At 44.9% G+C, this 14633-nt stretch overlaps 1 protein-coding gene across 5 annotated transcripts in view; it reads right to left on the bottom strand.

Moving 5' to 3' along the window:
- Window positions 1-10327: 10327 nt before the first annotated feature.
- dnah12 (dynein, axonemal, heavy chain 12) overlaps window positions 10328-14633 on the bottom strand; it is a 379348-nt gene continuing 375042 nt past the window's right edge. For all 5 annotated transcript variants that reach the window (XM_068051688.1, XM_068051689.1, XM_068051690.1 and 2 more), the window contains 4 exons: window positions 14240-14377; window positions 13732-13823; window positions 13162-13229; window positions 10328-11735 (listed from right to left, as the gene is read on the bottom strand). In XM_068051688.1, the coding sequence (XP_067907789.1) occupies window positions 11545-11735; window positions 13162-13229; window positions 13732-13823; window positions 14240-14377 (489 nt within the window). In that variant the 3' untranslated portion in view covers window positions 10328-11544. The remainder of the gene's footprint in view (window positions 11736-13161; window positions 13230-13731; window positions 13824-14239; window positions 14378-14633) is intronic.

The following is a 14633-nucleotide window of genomic DNA, read 5'->3' as shown; positions in this document are numbered from 1 at the left end:
ATGATTAATTTTTGGGAAAAAAAGTAGTGTTACGACCAGGTGAGGAAGGGGTTTCAGGATTCCCTCTTGCCCCTTTCCTGCTTTGGCCCTAACAGGGATTATCTTTTAAAACACAGTGTTTTTAGCTTACTGCCTCAGTGAGTCCTTTGCTCACTGCACTCTAATTGTGATTGCAAATGAACCAACCAGACAGGTTTTCTTAGGTTTAAACAAGAAAGATGTAAGTTTATTAGCCTTATCACTCCAACTCGGTTAAAATTACTAAAATACGTGAAGCAACCACGCTAGCATGCATATGAGGGAAACACACACACAAATAGATACAAAGGGGAAGAAAGAATTTGGGGGGTTGCGGGGGGGGTTGTTGAAGTAGGGTTGGCAGTAAATAGAATTTGGTTACTGGATGGTCATGTCCTTGATACAATGTCTTCAATTGAAGTCACGGTCTTGGGACCCGGTGCACAATTTCCAACTTGTTTCTCTGGTACCAGAAGACTGAAGAGGTGCTCTGTCTTGAGGCTTAAGCTGCTACCGTGGGTCCCTGGGACTTTGCTTGAGAGAGAGAAACAGAGAGCGCGGAGACCTTCCTCCTTGGTTCTCAACTTACAGTCTGTTACCTTTCTGTGAGACACTTTTGACAAAACCCATCTTGCTAATTGAATCAGGGAGAACTCCCATTGTCTCTCTATGCACATATCTCCAGAATGCAAATGTGCATCCATGTTTTCAGCTGGTTAGCTCTGTTGGTTTTTTTTTAAACAAGCTATGTGCAATGTTGAGGAAAAAAGTTTCAAGTAGCGTTCCATATGATGAAATTAATATGTTTCCATTTGGCAGGTGTGATTTCTGTCACACCTCCACCTCTCACTGAATGAAATGCGACATTAGGGGAGCATTTCACTATAAATTAGAAGGAACAGAAAATGCAGGAAAGCGCACATGCATTTCTCTCACTCATTCTGAAATCTTAAAATGGCTTCAGCCTGTCTTTCCTTTGTAGCAGTGCTGCTTTAAACTGCCCCTTTTCCCTCGAAGTGGGTCTGAGATAGTTATGTGTTGCCCAAGGGATTTAAAGTTTCTTCACTATCAGCCTGCAATACATTGGGAATGGGAATCCCAATAAACATGTGATTTTTGGGGAAGTTTGTGGTTTGCACATTTCCATGATTGCCTAGGGTGCCTTTGTTCCTGTTGGGGTCTGCAGGGGGATGGTTAGATTTAATTAGCCCTGGTTTGGAGCTCTGATCATGGGTGTCGGCAGTGGGTGGATCTACTCTGACCTCACTTGGGGCGGCACAGTGGCGCAGTGGTTAGCACCGCAGCCTCACAGCTCCAGCGACCCGGGTTCAATTCCGGGTACTGCCTGTGTGGAGTTTGCAAGTTCTCCCTGTGCCTGCGTGGGTTTTCTCCGGGTGCTCCGGTTTCCTCCCACATGTCAAAGACTTGCAGGTTGATAGGTCAATTGGCCATTAGCAATTGCCCCTAGTATAGGTAGGTGGTAGGGGAATATAGGGACAGGTGGGGATGTGGTAGGAATATGGAATTAGTGTAGGATTAGTATAAATGGGTGGTTGATGGTCGGCACAGACTCGGTGGGCCGAAGGGCCTGTTTCAGTGCTGTATCTCTAAACTAAACTAAACTAAACAAACACTTTCACAGCTTTGGTGAGTCATGCAAGTGCTGTTCACTTCAGGGCATTGTTGGTTCCCTTTTCTCCTGACTGTGGGGGATGATTCTTTGCTAATCTTCGCCTTGTCCTCTGGGACATTCCTGCTTGCAGGTATTTGTCTAGATTCTACTGCATTCCCCTGCAGAACTTCGACTAGGTGAGGCATCACCCTCACAGTTTCTCTGCCCTCTTGAGGACTTTCTTTGTCCCTGCAGGTTTCTGCAAATGCTGTTATCAACCCTGGTGGGGTGCTTCGGGTGTCTGCATTTACCTAGGAGGATGTGGGGTCTAATTTTTCCAACATTTCGGGGTTGGCTTACTGGCAGGGCTTTTCATTTGGGAATCATCCCGGACCTCCTTTAACCTGTCCTCTTTGTCCCTTTTTCCCCTTTACTCTCTAACTTTTTGCCAACCCTTGCCTGTCTGTCCCCCTTTGCTCTCAGCAGGGGACCCTTACAATTCGCCAGCCCTCTCCTGGAGGGTTTCCCAAAAGCCGATACAAGCATTAGGTGTGCAGATTTCACTGCAGGTTGGGGTTTCCCAATAACTTGGCACATATGGCAACTCCTACAGTACTCCACCACAACTTTGTGGAGTTTTGGCCAGTGAAACTGCTGTCTTATGCGGGCTTTGGTTTTTCGTATACCGACATGTACAGCCACTGTAATCTTATGGGCCATTCTTAATATTTACCTCCGGTACCTCTGCGGCACCACTAACTGGTGAACCACTGTCCACTCTTTCTCCTCTGGTCTGTGAGGAAAACTCCACTTCCTCATCAGTACCTCATTCTTTAGATAGTTGCAATCAGGATCACACTGTGCCTCAATTTCAGTCTGGGCAGCCTGTGCTAATTTTTCCAATACTGGGTCGGCTCGCTGAGCCTCAACTAGAGAAGATCCATTTAATCCATTCCCTGGGTCCTCTAACTTTCCAAAGAAAGTTTCAGACAGACAGACCACATGGTCATCTATCTGCAGTGCCAATTCAGTCTGCTCTGGGGGAGCTGGTTTGGCCATGGCCCGATTCACTGCACATTCAGGGGAACGGCAGGGGACCGTCTCCTGCCACTGCCGTCTCCTTGACCTCCTTCGGTCTCTCTATCACTACTGGGGAAGCTACCACCTTCATCCCCGCCAGATCATTACCTAGGAGGTCAACCCCGGTAAACTAGGGGCAATCCCTACGGTCACCGGTACCGAAACTAGGTCGCACTCCAAGGGGATATGAGGATAGTGTGGGAAAAAGGCATTGAAATAGATGATCAGACATCAGCATATTGAATGGCAGGGCAGGCTCGATGGGCTGAATGGTCTATTCCTGCTCCTATGTTCCTATGCACCCGATGTAAAGGTACAGGCGTACACGGGTCTCCAATACCATTCACCACCATTCTGGTATTTACTGCACTCTCTGGGGGAAAGCTCATGCCTTTTCCCAGCAAAAGGGATCTAGTGGCCCCTGCATCCCTGAGGATTACTATGGGCTTGCCTGCCCCACTCGAGCTGTATGGGGTTACTCTCCCTTCAGATACAAAATCCTAATAACCTTCAGGGAACTGAATAAATACTCCTGCAACCCCAGTGGTATGTTTCTGGGTCTTATTGCTGCTGCAGTTAAAGCCATAGCCTGCTCGGCTGTGCTTTCCATCAGGGTCCCTTCTCCTGCACTGAGCGGGTCTCCAGCAGTCAGCTCTAAGATGACCTGTCTTATTACAATGGAAGCACACAGGTCTCTGGGTCTCACTCCGACTTTCAGCACTATCTTTTTGGCTGGAGGAGGGCCCGCTGTGAGTCCAAATTTTCTTTCTCTCCTAGGTGTGCTTGGGCTCCTATCACCTTCCCACCCTTTGTCCTTTTTGGATTTGTGGGGGTGACCAGGAAAGATTTTCCCCTGGGGAACCGACTTGTATATTAGAGCAAACTCATCAGCCAGAACTGTGGCTTGCCGCACTCTATGTACTTTTTGTTCCTCCTCATGGGTCTTTATGGAGGTGGGGGGCGGGGGGGGAAGAGAGTTTTTAAGTTTTTTGAGGAGAACTACCTCTCTGAGGTTTTCATATGTGGGCTGTACCTTAAGAGCCCTCAACCACTGGTCAAAGGTCAGCTGCTTATTTCTCTCGAACTCCAAGTAAGTTTGATCAGCTGTTTCCTGAGGGTTCAGAACTTCTGGTGGTAAGCTCCCGGTATGAGCTCATATACCCCGAAGATAGCATTTTTAGTTAGTTCATAATTTGATGAACTCTTGTCTGGCAACAGGGAATAAACCTCATGGGTTTTTCCTGCTAGATTGCTTTGTAGCAGTAGTGGCCACTCTTGGCTGGGAATTTTAACTGTCTAGCAAGTTTTTTAAAAGTTACAAAAAATTCTTCCACATTTCCCGCACTGAATTTTGGAATCAATTGGGAAAATTTTAAAAACACAGCACACAGCCCCACATTACTTGTATTCTCCACATTGGCCAGGCTTTCACTGGGGTTACTCTGTTGCCCCCTAGTTAAGGGAGCAGAGAGTGCGAGCGAGTGAGCAGCTGGGAAGGTCAGTTTAAAGTAAACTTAATTTCCTTTTGTTTTCGGCGGAGACCAGGGAGCTGCTGGGTAAGTAAAACCCTATATATTTGGGCCGTTTCTGAACCTGAGACACTACACCTGTAGTGTCTCCCACCCGCCCTCCTCCTCTAACCAAAATAAAAGGACTCGGTGGTGTGTAGATAAGGTAAGGCTTTTTCTATTTCTCTTTTTATTTTATCGTGTGATTGGTAAAAAACTTTTCGTTCCTTTTTCATTTAACTAAGTTTAAGCTTAAGATTAAAAATGGCAGGAGATCTCAGACCCGTGACATGCTCCTCTTGCTCAATGTGGGAGCTCAGGGACATGGCAGGGACATGGCTGATGTCCCTGACTCCTTCACGTGCAGGAAGTGTGTCCAGCTGCAGCTCTTGTTAGACCGCATGACGGCTCTGGAGCTGCGGATGGACTCACTTTGGAGCATCCGCGATGCTGAGGAGGTCGTGGATAGCACGTTTAGCGAATTGGTCACACCGCAGATTAGGATTGCTGAGGGAGAAAGGGAATGGGTGACCAAAAGGCAGAGAAAGAGCAGGAAGGCAGCGCAGGTGTCCCCTGCGGTCATCTCCCTCCACAACAGGTATACCGTTTTGGATACTGTTGAGGGAGATGGCTCACCAGGGGAAGGCAGCAGTAGCCAGGTTCATGGCACCGTGGCTGGCTCTGCTGTTCAGAAGGGCGGGAAAAAGAGTGGAAGGGCTATAGTCATAGGGGATTCGATTGTAAGGGGAGTAGATAGGCGGTTCTGTGGTCGAAAACGAGACTCCCGAATGGGATGTTGCCTCCCAGGTGCATGGGTCAGGGATGTCTCAGATCGGCTGCAGAACATTCTGAAGGGGGAGGGTGAACAGCCAGTTGTCGTTGTGCACATAGGCACCAATGATATAGGTAAAAAACTGGATGAGGTCCTACAAGCAGAATTTAGGGAGTTAGGAGCCAAGTTAAAAAGTAGGACCTCAGAGGTAGTAATCTCCGGATTGCTACCAGTGCCACGTGATAGTCAGAGTAGAAATGAAAGAATAGTCAGGATGAATGCGTGGCTTGAGAGATGGTGCAGGAGGGAGGGGTTCAGATTTTTGGGACATTGGGACCGGTTCTGGGGGAGGTGGGACTATTACAAATTGGACGGTCTACACCTGGGCCGGACTGAAACCAATGTCCTTGGGGGTGCTTTTGCTAACGCTGTTGGGGAGGGTTTAAACTAATGTGGCAGGGGGATGGGAACCAAATGAGGTCTGTGGAGAGTAAGGATGTAGTAACTAAAGCCTGTAAGGAACTAGATAATGAAGTCAGCGTGACTAAGGAAAAGAGTAGGCAGGGAGCAGATGAGGAAAGCAAAGGGACTGGTGGTCTGAGGTGTATTTGTTTTAATGCAAGAAGTGTAGTAGGTAAGGCAGATGAAATTAGGGCTTGGATTAGTACCTGGGAGAATGATGTTATTGCTATTACTGAGACTTGGTTAAGGGAAGGGCATGATTGGCAACTAAATATCCCAGGATACCGATGCTTCAGGCGGGATAGAGAGGAAGGTAAAAGGGGTGGAGGAGTTGCATTACTGGTCAAAGAGGATATCACAGCTGTGCTGAAGGAAGGCACTATGGAGGACTCGAGCAGTGAGGCAATATGGGCAGAACTCAGAAATAGGAAGGGTTTGGTAACAATGTTGGGGCTGTACTACAGGCCTCCCAACAGCGAGCGTGAGATAGAGGTACAAATATGTAAACAGATTATGGAAAGCTGTAGGAGCAACAGGGTGGTGGTGATAGGAGATTTTAATTTTCCCAACATTGACTGGGATTCACTTAGTGTTAGAGGTCTAGATGGAGCAGAATTTGTAAGGAGCATCCAGGAGGGTTTTCTAGAGCAGTATGTAAATAGTCCAACTCGGGAAGGGGCCATACTGGACCTGGTGTTGGGGAATGAGCCGGGCCAGGTGGTTGACGTTTCAGTAGGGGACTACTTTGGGAATAGTGATCACAATTCCGTAAGTTTTAGAATACTCATGGACAAAGACGAGAGTGGTCCTAAAGGAAGAGTTTTAAATTGGGGGAAGGCCAACTATACCAAAATTCGGCAGGAGCTGGGGAATGTAGATTGGGAGCAACTGTTTGAAGGTAAATCCACATTTGATATGTGGGAGGCTTTTAAAGAGAGGTTGATTAGCGTGCAGGAGAGACATGTTCTGTGAAAATGAGGGGTAGAAATGGCAAGATTAGGGAACCATGGATGACAGGTGAAATTGTGAGACTAGCTAAGAGGAAAAAGGAAGCATACATAAGGTCTAGGCGGCTGAAGAAAGACGAAGCTTTGAAAGAATATCGGGATTGCAGGCACAATCTGAAACAAGGAATTAAGAGGGCTAAAAGGGGTCATGAAATATCTTTAGCAAACAGGGTTAAGGAAAATCCCAAAGCCTTTTATTCATATATAAGGAGCAAGAGGGTAATTAGAGAAAGGATTGGCCCACTCAAGGACAAAGGAGGAAAGTTATGCGTGGAGTCAGAGAAAATGGGTGAGATTCTAAACGAGTACTTTGCATCGGTATTCACCGAGGAGAGGGACATGACGGATGTTGAGGTTAGGGACAGATGTTTGATTGCTCTAGGTCAAGTCGGCATAAGGAGGGAGGAAGTGTTGGGTATTCTAAAAGGCATTAAGGTGGACAACTCCCCAGGTCCGGATGGAATCTATCCCAGGTTACTGTGGGAAGCAAGAGAGGAAATAGTTGGGGCCTTAACAGATATCTTTGCAATATCCTTAAACACGGGTGAAGTCCCAGAGGACTGGAGAATTGCTAATGTTGTCCCCTTGTTTAAGAAGGGTAGCAGGGATAATCCAGGTAATTATAGACCGGTGAGCCTGATGTCAGTGGTAGGGAAGCTGCTGGAGAAGATACTGAGGGATAGGATCTATTCCCATCTGGAAGAAAATGGGCTTATCAGTGATAGGCAACATGGATTTGTGCAGGGAAGGTCATGTCTTACCAACTTAATAGAATTCTTTGAGGAAGTGACAAAGTTGATTGATGAGGGAAGGGCTGTAGATGTCATATACATAGACTTCAGTAAGGCATTTGATAAGGTTCCCCATGGTAGGCTGATGGAGAAAGTGAAGGCGCATGGGGTCCAAGGTGTACTAGCTAGATGGATAAAGAACTGGCTGGACAACAGGAGACAGAGAGTAGCAGTGGAAGGGAGTTTCTCAAAATGGAGACGTGTGACCAGTGGTGTTCCACAGGGATCCGTGCTGGGACCACTGTTGTTTGTGATATACATAAATGATTTGGAGGAAAGTATAGGTGGTCTGATTAGCAAGTTTGCAGACGACACTAAGATTGGTGGAGTAGCAGATAGTGAAGGGGACTGTCAGAGAATACAGCAGAATATAAAAAGACTGGAGAGTTGGGCAGAGAAATGGCAGATGGAGTTCAATCAGGGCAAATGCGAGGTGGTGCATTTTGGAAGATCCAATTCAAGAGTGAACTATACAGTAAATGGAAAAGTCCTGAGGAAAATTGATGTACAGAGAGATTTGGGTGTTCAGGTCCATTGTTCCCTGAAGGTGGCAACGCAGGTCAATAGAGTGGTCAAGAAGGCATACGGCATGCTTTCCTTCATCGGACGGGGTATTGAGTACAAGAGTTGGCAGGTCATGTTACAGTTGTATAGGACTTTGGTTCGGCCACATTTGGAATACTGCGTGCAGTTCTGGTCGCCACATTACCAAAAGGATGTGGATGCTTTGGAGAGGGTGCAGAGGAGGTTCACCAGGATGTTGCCTGGTATGGAGGGCGCTAGCTATGAAGAGAGGTTGAGTAGATTAGGATTATTTTCATTAGAAAGACGGAGGTTGAGGGGGGACCTGATTGAGGTGTACAACATCATGAGAGGTATAGACAGAGTGGATAGCAAGAAGCTTTTTCCCAGAGTGGGGGATTCAATTACAAGGGGACACGAGTTCAAAGTGAAAGGGGAAAAGTTTAGGGGGATATGCGTGGAAATTTCTTTACGCAGAGGGTGGTGGGTGCATGGAACGCATTGCCAGCGGAGGTGGTAGACGCGGGCACGATAGCGTCTTTTAAGATGTATCTAGACAGATACATGAATGGGCAGGAAGTAAAGAGATACAGACCCTTAGAAAATAGGCGACATGTTTAGATAGAGGATTTGGATCGGCGTAGGCTTGGAGGGTCGAAGGGCCTGTTCCTGTGCTGTAATTTTCTTTGTTCTTTGTTAACTGAAACTGCCTCAGCACGCTTTCCTCCTGTTCCTTCTGGAAATTTCTTTCTCTCTCCCTTTCTCTGTCTTCTAATTCAAGTTCCTCTGTTCTAATTGTATCTTTGCCAATATTACCCAGTCTTTTAAAAAATATTCATTGATGAGATGTGGGCGACGCTGGCCAGGCCAGCATTTATTGCCCATCCTTAATTGCCCTTGAGAAGGTGGTGGTGAGCTGCCTTCTTAAACCGCTGCAGTCCATTTGGGGTAGGTATACCCACAGTGCTGTTAGGAAGGGAGTTCCAGGATTTTGACCCAGCGACAGTGAAGGAACGGCGATATAGTTCCAAGTCAGGATGGTGTGTGACTTGGAGGGGAACTTGGAGGTGGTGTTCCCATGAATTTGCTGCCCTTGTCCTTCTAGTTGGTAGAAGTCGCGGGTTTGGAAGGTGCTGTCTAAGGAGCCTTGGTGTTTTGCTGCAGTGCATCTTGTAGATGGTACACACTACTGCCACTGTGCGTCGGTGGTGGAGGGAGTGAATGTTTGTGGATGGGGTGCCAATCAAGCGGGCTGCTTTGTCCTGGATGGTGTTGAGTTTCTTAAGTGTTGTTGGTGCTGCACCCATCCAGGCACGTGGAGAGTATTCCATCACACGCCTGACTTGTGCCTTGTAGATGGTGGACAGGCTTTGGGGAGTCAGGAGGTGAGTTACTCGCCTCAGGATTCCTAGCCTCTGACCTGGTCTTGTAGCCACGGTATTTATATGGCTACTCCAGTTCAGTTTCTGGTCAATGGTCGCCCCTAGGATGTTGATAGTGGGGGATTCAGCAATGGTAATGCCGTTGAATGTCAAGGGGAGATGGTTAGATTCTCTCTTGTTGGAGATGGTCATTGGCTGGCACTTGTGTGGCGCGAATGTTACTTGCCATTTATCAGCCCAAGCCTGGATATTGTCCAGGTCTTGCTGCATTTCTACATGGACTGCTTCAGTGTCTGATGAGTCACAAATGGTGCTGAACATTGTGCAATCATCAGCGAACATCCCCACTTCTGACCTTATGATTGAAGGAAGGTCATTGATGAAGCAGCTGAAGATGGTTGGGACACTACCCTGAGCAACTCCTGCAGTGATGTCCTGGAGCTCAGATGATTGACCTCCAACAACCACAACCATCTTCCTTTGCGCTAGGTATGACTCCAGCCAGCAGAGGGTTTTTCCCCTGATTCCCATTGACCTCAGTTTTGCTAGGGCTCCTTGATGCCATACTCAGTCAAATGCTGCCTTGATGTCAAGGGCAGTCATTCTCGCCTCACCTCTTGAGTTCAGCTCAACTGACTTGAATTCTAGCCCTGCCTCTGATTCTTCAGATTCGAGGGAATCTGGTCTTAGGAGTTTAGATTTCCTAGCTTTGGCATGGAAAGTGAGCACACATTGCTCAGCCATATTCCTCAACTCCTCCATAAATAGTGCCTTTAACTTATCCCAAGTTGCTTCACCCTGGCTTGGGAGTGTATTGGCTTCGGTGCAGACATGTTAGCATTCTAGCACACACAACCACAAGAAAACCTGTACTGAAGTCTTTTCTCTTTGATTGTGATCAATTTGATTTCCCACTTCCAATTTCTCGTTTGTCTGTGGGTCCAATTCAGACACGAGCCCACAAATTTCTGCTATGTCTGGGTGAGGAAGGGGTCTCAGGTTCCCCTCTTGCCCCTTTCCTGGTTTAGCCGTAACAGGGTTCAACTTTTAAAACAGTGTTTTTAGCTTACTGCCTCTGTGAGTCCTTTGCTCACTGCACTCTAATTTTTAATTGCAAATGAACCAGACAGGTTTTCTTAGGTTTAAACAAGAAAGATATAAGTTTATTGGCCTAATCACTAACTCGACGCAACCACGCTAGCATGCACATGAGAGAAACACACACACACAAATAGATACAGAGGTGAAGAAAGAATTTGGGGGACGGGGTTGAAATAGGGTTGGCAATAAATAGAATTTGGTCACTGGATGGTCATGTCCTTGATACAATGTCCTCAATTGAAGTTAAGGTCTTGGAGTTCTCATTGGGGCCCGATGCACAATTTCCCACTTGCTTCTCTGGTACCAGAAGACTGAAGAGGTGCTCGGTCTTGAGGCTTGAGCCGCTACCGTGGGTCCCTGGGCCTTTGCTTGAGAGAGAGAAACAGAGAGTGCGGAAACCTTCTTCCTTGGTTCTCAACTTGCCGTCTGTTACCTTTCTGTGAGGCACAATTCAAACAGTCCCCAGTCTGGCCACCAGGTAAGTCATCTGACCATCTCTTTGTTTGAAATAGCAACTTCTCGGAGGGTTGCTAGACTTCAGAGTCTTCCAGACACACGTGGTGTGGGGGGCGGGGTGGGGGCGGGGGGCGGTTTGAAGGTTTGTCTCTTACACTGTCAATGGCTCTCAATGTCTTTTGATCATCACTATTGACAAAACCCATCTTACTATATGAATCAGGGAGCACTCCCATTGTCTCTCTGTGCAACTGTCTCTTAGAATGCAAATGTGCAACCATGTTTTCAGCTGGTGGTTTTTTAAAACAAGTTATGTTCAATGTCCAGTTAAAAGGTTCAAGTAGTGTTCCATTTGACAAAATTAACATGTTTCCATTTGACAGGTGTGATTTCCGTCACAGTAAGAAAACTGAAAAGGTTCCACTAAGGCTGCTGTATATAGTTATGTAAATCAGATATTTAAACATGCTTGTGTGATCATAAACATATCGGTCTCATTTTATTTGTTCTCATTTTCACATTTGAAGGGTAGATTCCTTCTATAGGGCCTGGAATTTCAATTTTATTTCCTCCTACATATTATTTATGGAAGGCTAGAACGTATACAGAAAGATCTTCATTCATACTAATTAGAAATAGATTTTTTTTGCATAGATAATAGTTACAACCAATACATATAAAAGATTTAAACAAAACCAAAAATAAGATAAACAATGAGACATGCTACTTTAAAGTGCTCTCTTATTGATGACATATACCATGCTACCATGGTTGAAAATAAAATCAGAGTTCTAGTTGAGTGCAATTTTTAGATTCTTTAAAAGTCCTTGATACTAGTCATCCAGTTGACAGAGTAGTGCAACACCACGCTTGATCCAGTGATTAACTGGGTTGTCTGTTGGCAGACGCATAGCAATAACAAAGTTGGTTGAGTGCCCTGTGGTAGAGAGGATTCCTTTGCGCTCACTTGTTTTGTAGACTGGACAGACATAGTCGACTGAAGTCTTGAAGAGTGATTTTTTATCTTGAGTAAAAGAAAGTTCAATTAAATTTACATGCAATGTCCTACATTCATTGTGTTTCAAAATGTGATTGGTTATTACTTAGAAGAGAGTGGAAACAGCTCATTTGTTGAGAGTATGCTATCTTCATTTTAACCTTAGTTTTTATTTGTTACTGGTCTCACATTGTGACCAAGAAATCAAGCTAGGCTGGATCCTGGCAAAGAAGCATGCAACAGTAGCCCACAGGAAGTTCCCCATTTGATTTTCTCTAACCTTATGGGAAGTCCCTAACCTCCATTTGGTATCTCCACATAGTAGCATACCAGTACACATCTGGGCATTACCAAGCCTTGGCTCAGCCAATTTGCTTCTTAGTTCCCTGGTATAGAAAAGTGTGCTGCAACCCTATGGAGAGGGACTCTATTGGACTAACAGAAATTTGATACATGGGTGTATATTTCTTAGCAGGGTGCAAAGGTGAGCCTTAAACAAGGTATGGTAGTGTAGTGGTTTTTCTCTGCACTAGTAATCCAGTGGCCTAAACCAATAACCCAGAGAACATGAGCTCAAATCCCACCATGGAAATCTGAGAATTTAAGTTCAGTTAAAAAAAAATCCGGGAAAAAAAACTATCAGTAAAAGTGACAATGAATTTATTGGATTGCCAGAAAAACCCAACTGCATCAATATTACCCTTTAGGAAATAAAATCTGCTGCCTATAACGGGCCTATAACTGACTCCAGTCCTGACATGGTTGACTTTTAACTGTCTTCTGAAGTATTCTAGCAAGCCAGTGTATCAAAAGCACTATAAAGAATGGCAGCAGTTCAAAAAGATGGCCCACCACCACCTTTTCAGGGTAACTAGGAGTAGGTAATAAATGAAGACCATCCTGAGAATGAATTTTAAAAAAGGCTTGTTTGCACTTACATCAAGTCTGTAATACAAGTCTGCTATATGCTCTAAGTTGGGGACCAATTCTGGATTGTGAAACATCATCGAGACAGCTGCTGGGGCTAACATTGACCAATGAGCAGCTGCGTATTCTCAGGCCAGTTTAGAATTGGCAATAGAGAATTTTATACTGTGTTTAACCAAGAGCAAGAGCTGAGAAAAAGCAGGGGCTGGAGTCAGCTGGAGCAGGAAGGGAGAGAAGACAGGCCTGGAGCAGTGGTGGAAAGCGGGTGGGGCTCAGAATCACTGCTTGTAACTGTCTGCTGAGGAGGAAGACAATCTTAACCTTTATTATCTTAAAAATAAATTAATGCTATAACATAAAATTGCTTGGATAAATTCATTAAAAAGGCATTAGATACCAGCATACAATTTTTCTCTAGCCCTTATCTGAATTAATTGTGAATTCATGCTAAATGTTATCATTCTGTCCCTGATTTAAATGATAGTAGCAAAAAAAACCCAAGAAAAATCAAAGCATATTTACTCACTTGGTTGTATCCAGATAACTGGCATTAAATCAAAGAGGACTTTTGGAAATTGTTCAGCCATTAACCCTCTGGGAGGAGAGGGAAAATAATAGAATTAAAATAATAAGTTTGCAATAAACATTCACATTGTGCCAAACAATTACAACAGCATAATAATAAAAGCAAAATACTGCGGATGCTGGAAATCTGAAACAAAAACAAGAAATGCTGGAATCACTCAGCAGGTCTGGCAGCATCTGTGGAAAGAGAAGCAGAGTTAACGTTTCGGGTCAGTGACCCTTCTTCGGAACTGACAAATATTAGAAAAGTCACAGATTATAAGCAAGTGAGGTGGGGGTGGGGCAAGAGATAACAAAGGAGAAGGTGCAGATTGGACCAGGCCACATAGCTGACCAAAAGGTCACGGAGCAAAGGCAAACAATATGTTAATGGTGTGTTGAAAGACAAAGCATTAGTACAGATTAGGTGTGAATACACTGATTACAACAGCACACTGTTAAAGTAAATCTCATAGGAAATTTTTCAAATTCAAGTCGGAGTAAAGCAATAAATATGATTTTTCCTGCATACCTCTCCCGATCCCAGCGGGCGCCATCTAGGAACACTCCATGAATGTAAGCTCCATCTGGCGGCGAGCTCGTTGCTGTGTCTGTGGACAGGACCTAAAGAAATATAACACTCTTCAATTTCAGTTTTTAACCAAAAACAAAGTTAAAATTTAAACCATGAAGTGAACATTAACAATATAACCACTAGAACAGCGGGGAAGATCTGTGAATATGTACTAATTCTGAGGAAGGGAGAAAAGTGATTGCGATTGCTTGGACTGACCACACTACGTTGCCAGGTGTTAGACTGGACTGAAGTTGTATACTTATATTTGCTGTCCCTTGTGTTAGTGATAAAAATTAGACATTTTGGCAAAACTGGATTTCAGTGTTATTAGAAAATAGCGGTTCTACAATGGTAGTAGAAATTTCAAAACGCTGACTTAATTGTTTATAGATCATAGAGAAAGATCATAGAGAAAGAGAATAAAAAAAGAGTAATGGGACTAACAAAAAGAGAGCAAGTTTACCTCATACTCAAATCCCAGCAGGTCAATAGGGATGGTGTACTTTCTGGCATAGTTCTGCATGACTCCAGTCAGGAAGGCCTGGGTAAAGAAGAACCCAGACAACCAGAAGACATTGGGCTTTTCATTATCAAACCAGTTCTGTCAGATATAAAGCACTGAATTAGATTTCAGCATATACAAAAACAAAATCTGCTGAGGATTTAATTAATTCAAAGTTGAGGTTTGGGGGTTTGAGAATTTATACTCATATAGCTTGGTGAACCCCTCCACAAACTGATGGCAAAATTCATGTGGCAGAGATTGTGTTTCAAGTCAATTAGAGACAAAGGATTGGATATTAGCTCAGACAGGGAGGGAGGGAGTGGGGGTTGGCAGGGAGTTTGCTGTTTTGAGA

Source organism: Heterodontus francisci, chromosome 19, assembly GCF_036365525.1.
Source record: "Heterodontus francisci isolate sHetFra1 chromosome 19, sHetFra1.hap1, whole genome shotgun sequence".
NCBI classification, from domain to species: Eukaryota; Metazoa; Chordata; class Chondrichthyes; order Heterodontiformes; family Heterodontidae; genus Heterodontus; species Heterodontus francisci.
The sequence above is the reverse complement of the archived record's forward strand: the minus strand, read 5'-3'. Positions and strand labels throughout refer to the sequence as shown.